This window comes from Propithecus coquereli, unplaced genomic scaffold (genome assembly GCF_000956105.1).
Source record: "Propithecus coquereli isolate 6110/MARCELLA unplaced genomic scaffold, Pcoq_1.0 Scaffold122, whole genome shotgun sequence".
Lineage (NCBI taxonomy): Eukaryota > Metazoa > Chordata > Mammalia > Primates > Indriidae > Propithecus > Propithecus coquereli.
In genome coordinates this window covers 4,947,162-4,952,028 of record NW_012136303.1, presented here as the reverse complement: position 1 = coordinate 4,952,028, position 4,867 = coordinate 4,947,162, and the positions used below count along the sequence as shown (strand labels likewise).

General features: G+C 51.2%; 1 protein-coding gene across 1 annotated transcript; it reads right to left on the bottom strand.

The window, feature by feature from the left end:
- Nucleotides 1-503: 503 nt before the first annotated feature.
- NRSN2 (neurensin 2) lies at nucleotides 504-4,523 on the bottom strand. The gene is made up of 3 exons (XM_012665783.1): nucleotides 4,410-4,523; nucleotides 3,962-4,156; nucleotides 504-1,037 (listed from the first exon to the last, which is right to left on the bottom strand). The coding sequence occupies exons 2-3, from the start codon at nucleotides 4,148-4,150 to the stop codon at nucleotides 612-614; spliced, it is 615 nt and encodes a 204-aa protein (XP_012521237.1). The 5' UTR covers nucleotides 4,151-4,156; nucleotides 4,410-4,523; the 3' UTR covers nucleotides 504-611.
- Between the last annotated feature and the right edge of the window lie 344 nt (nucleotides 4,524-4,867).

Here is a 4,867-nt window from a genome sequence, read left to right as displayed (position 1 = left end):
ATCACCCCCTGTAAGCTGGGGTTAGTAACTGCCCTCGGTGGTGAGCTGTGGGGCTCTGATGCCAAAACCCAGGTAGGAAGCACACCGCGAGGGTCCACGTTCTCACACCGTCCTGGAGGGGCAGTCCAAGTGAGGTGCCTGGTGGGAGAATGATCGCCCCTCCCACCTCTGTCTGTGGAGGGTGGCGCATATATCCTGGGCGAATAGGAACATCACAGAACTCCAGAATGTGGTCCAAACCCCTCGCAGCAGACAGGCAGGACCTGATGGCTTGAAAGGGTAAGGGGTTTGCCCAAGGTCACACGGAGGAAGAGTGGGGATGGGTTGAGGGAGGCATCTTCTGCCCCTGAAGGGCCTTGGGAAGGAGGGGTGGGTGGGCAGTCTGGACCTGAGGGAAGTTGACATCTTGGATACGTTGGGCCCTACCCCTGCGGAAGGGGCACAGGGATCTGAGCTCCAGGCTTGACCTGGAGATGGGCCTTCTGGGGGCTTAGATAAAAGGGCCCTGCTGGAAGGGAGAAGATGGGGAGACAATGAGAGGGCGGGGTGTGGTGGGGAGGAGGAAGGGTCCAGACCCCAGGTCTGGCTCCTCCTCTGGCCTCATGGGAAGCTCAAGAGTCCCGCTTGGGCTGGATGGTCTGCACAGAAGACTGCCCAAATGGGCTGGCGGGGGGCGAGAACCATGACTGGCCACTGGCATCGCGGAAGATGGGGGACAGCTGCTGCTCTGGCTTGTCCCCAAAGACCTCCATGTGGCCATCACCTTCAGTGTCCAAGGGCTCTGCCTTGGTGTCCTGGCTCAGCCAGCCCGTCATAGCCCAGAAGAGGCAGATGGCCAGCAGGACCCCAGCCGCCACGCAGAGCGCTGTGCCTGCCAGGCGGCAGGTGCCCAGGGCCTGGTTGTAGTCGGCTGCTCGCTGATCCAACACCAGGAACTCACCCTCACCGATGCCCTCCAGCTTGGGGGGTACTGCATAGCCGGTGGTCAGGGCCGCCACACCCAGCAGCAGAAGCAGGGTCCCTGAGGACAGGCTGATCTGGGGAGAGGCAGACAGAGGCAGTCAGGGTCAGGCAGGGGCCTTGGATCCCAACTGCACTTAAAGGGAACCCCTTGATCCAAACTGGAGAGACAGAAATCATAGAACATACCTGCTGGGGTCTAACTGCCAGGGGACATAAATTGTCATGTTCTATTTGGAATCTTTTTTTTTAATTTCCTTTTTTTCTTGAGATGGCCTCTCTATGTTGCCCAGGCTGGTCTTGAACTCCTGGGCTCAGCCTCCTGAGCAGCTGGGACTATAGGTGCACACGACCACACCCAATTCTATTTGGAATCTGGAGGCCTCTTGGTTAACTTCCTTCCCAGCTCCCTCCTAACAGTGGGTTTCTCTGGCCAACCTTGAGGCCCCTCCATCATTATTGGGTCCCACCTTATCCCCTTATCCTTTCTACCCTCTATTTCTCTACTCTTATGCATTGCCAGATCTCATCTCAAACCTCACCTCCTCAGGGAGGAGATCCCTGGACTGGGTCAGGTCCCCTGCTCTGCACTCTGTGCAGACTTCATGCCCGTTCATTCTTCAATGCACTCACCTTGGTGCACACTTGGACTTGTATTTTGGTTACCGTTTAAGTAATGTCTGCCTGTCCCCCAGGACTGAGAGCCCTGTGAGAGCAGAGACTGGGCCTGTTTTTGCTTACTAGGTGTCTTTTGCGCCTGGCACAGTACTGGCACAGAACAGAGACTGAATAAATGTTTGCTGAATGACTAAATGAACCACAGCTAGGTGTTCCTTAAGCACAGGGACCATGTCTTCTTTTTTTTTTTTTTTTTTATTTCGGCAAATTATGGGAGTACAGATGTTTAGGTTACGTGTGTTTGCCCTTGGTTCCCCCCCCCAAGTCCGTGTTTGAAATATGTCCATCCTTCGGGTAGTGCGCATTGCCCTCCTTATGTATACAAATACCCCTCCCCAGGGACCATGTCTTCTTAAATTCTGTGTCCACAAAAGCCTGGCATAGTGCCTGGCAATAAGATGCTTAAAATTTATTTATTTATTTTTTAGATACAGGGTCCCTCTCTGTCACCTTGGCTGGAGTGTAATGGTGTGATCGTAGTTCACTGCAGCCTCAAACACCTGGGCTCAAGTGATCCTCCTGCCTCAGCCTCACGAGTAGCTGGGACTACAAGTGTTCATCACCGCACCTGGCTACGTTATTATTATTATTATTATTATTGTTTGTTGTTATCGTTGTTGAGACAGAGTCTTGCTCTGTTGCCTGGGCTAGAGTGCTGTGGCGTCATTCTAGCTCACAGCAACCTCAGACTCCTGGGCTCAAGCGATCCTCCTGCCTCAGCCTCCCAAGTAGGTGCGACTACAGGCATGAGCCACCACACCTGGCTAATTTTTCTATTTTTAGTAGAGATGGGTCTTACTCTTGCTCAGGCTGGTCTCTAACTTCTGACCTCAAGCGATCCTCATGCCTTGGTCTCCCAGAGTGCTAGGATTACAAGTGTGAGCCACCGCGCCTGGCCTATTATTATCATTTTTTAAGATGGGGTCTCACTACGTTGCCCAGGCTGGTCTTGAACTCCTGGCCTCAAGCAATCATCCTGCCTCAGCCTCCTGAGTTGCTGGAATTACAGGCATAAGCTGCCACACCCAGATCCTGCTTAAAAATTTTAAATATGTACTCATCTTCCCCTGAAGTTTTCCCTGATCACCCCAGGCACTGAGACTGTTTCCTCTCCTGGCATCCTCTGCACACCTGACCTGAGGTTGTACAGATTGGTGCCTCACCTCTCCACTAGAGTGAAGTCCGAAAGCAGGAGGGACCCTCTGCCTCAGTCTCCCTACAGTATTTAGCAAAGAGCAATGCTCATCGTAGGGACTCAGCTCATTGTCACCTCCACACCTTTACCCATGTGGCGCACCCTGGCTGACCACTGTCCCTGGCTGTTACAGACTTCAATTGGGTTTCTCTCACATCTTTCCACTGCCCTGGCAACGGTAGATCATTGGAAAACCACAGTAAGATTTAAGTGAGAGGAACCCGACTTCCGCCAGTCAGTGTATCCCATCTCCTGGCCATAATTAGTAATTAGTTCAGGGATGGCCAGTGACCCAATCAGAGCCTATGCAATGCTTGTCAGGACTTCTGGGAATGAAAGCATCGTTTCTCGTAAATGGCAATGTGTTTTTAATTTCTGGTTCTCCTGGATCTTTTGCCTGTCTATATAAACTGGCAAATCGGTTTGTTGATGTCCACAAACTAACTTGCTAGGATTTTGATAGAGATTGTATTGAATCTATAGATTAGGTTGGGAAGAACTAACATCTTAACAGTAATGAGTATTCCTATCCATGAACATGGACTATCTCTCCATTTATTTAGTTCCTTGATATCTTTCACTGGAGTTTTGTAGTTTTCGTCATATTGTACATATTTTGTTAGGTTTACACCTAAGTGTTTTTCTTTTCGGGGGGATAATGTCAGTGGTAATGTGCTTTTAATTTTTGGCTACTCTGCATTATTTCTTTTCTGAAGGAAATACTGGAGGAAGCTTCCCTCGGATGGTGTGGAGTGAAGGTCTGAGGATCAGCACTGTAGCAGCCACTTGGAGAACACCTGGGGAAAGTCTGAAGCCAACAGGCTCCAAGGGTAGGGTACCAGGGCGACTCTGAAGACTAAGAGAAATCTTGCAAAATCCTCAATGTAATGGCTTGGACTGCTGGATCAAACTTTGCTTGAAGGCACCAAACCTCTGGTCTCTTCTAAAAAATCAGGAATGTTTTCCCTTTATTGTTTAAACCCATTTGAATCAGCTTTTCTATTGCCTGAAACTGCAAGACTCCTAACTACTACACCATTCCTTTTCTTTCTCCCCTCTAAGCCTTAAATTCAGTCCCATCTCCTCCATGAAGCCACAGAAATCAGAGGACTTGCTCCTCTGCCTTACCTTCCAGCATAGTGAGGGCCAGGGTCGGCGGGGGCACAGGACCGGGGGTCCCTCGGGGTCATCGCTGAGAGCAGTGCCCGCACAGTCCTCATAGAAGAGATGCAGATAGGAGCGGACCCCATACCACTTGCCGTCCTCCACGTTGGGGCCTCGGCCGCAGCTGCAGGAGCGATCGTAGCTCGGCATCATGGATTCCTATGGGGCAGGTGCAGCTGACGGAGGGAGAGGTCAGTGAGAGCTGCCATGGTGACCCTCCCAACCCCCCAAACATTTGTGCCCCACTCGCTTTTCCTCCCACCCTAGACACCCTGGCCTTCTGGAATCCTAGCCCGTCTTTCCTTAAGTGCACTGTGAATGAATGAGCCAATGCACCAGAGTGCTTAGCCCGGTGCCTGGCGGTTGTAGGTGTCAGTAAATGTGCACGTTTACCCTGGAGGCCGCCAGCGGCTGGAACTGTGTTCTCTGGAGCCTGACCACTTGGATTGGAATCCAAGGGCAGCCACTTCCTGGATGTGTGACCTCAGACAAATGCTTTCACCTCTCTGAGCTTCAGTTTCCCCATCTGTAAAACAGGGCTAATAACCATACCTGTTTCACACAGTTATTGTGTCTGGTGCTGAGAAATGGTAGCTGTTGTGATTATTACTGTAATTTCTTTGTTAATTATTTTCATCCTGAACTTTTTGGGCCCCGTGTCTGGAGTGAGAGATCCTCTTCTTCCCCTCCCCCCAAACGCTTACTCCCCTTCATGGCCCCTCTAATTGTCATAGCTGACACTTGTCCAATAAGGCTGGAGTCTCCAAGCTACGAGGCCCTAAAAAGGTCCATCCCCAGGGCTACCCGTTATCAGCCTCCAAATTCCAAGGAATTTTGACTCCATGGGAGGTCAAAGTCAGGGGCCCTCAG

What these genes read in the sequence shown, in the direction of transcription:
- NRSN2 (XM_012665783.1), bottom strand. Translation starts at nt 4,150, where the DNA reads ATGATGCCGAGCTACGATCGCTCCTGCAGCTGCGGCCGAGGCCCCAAC. An exon ending in GGCCCTCACTATGCTGGAAG is followed by an intron (nt 1,038 to 3,961) that starts GTAAGGCAGAGG and finishes GCCTCTCCCCAG; the next exon opens with ATCAGCCTGTCCTCAGGGAC.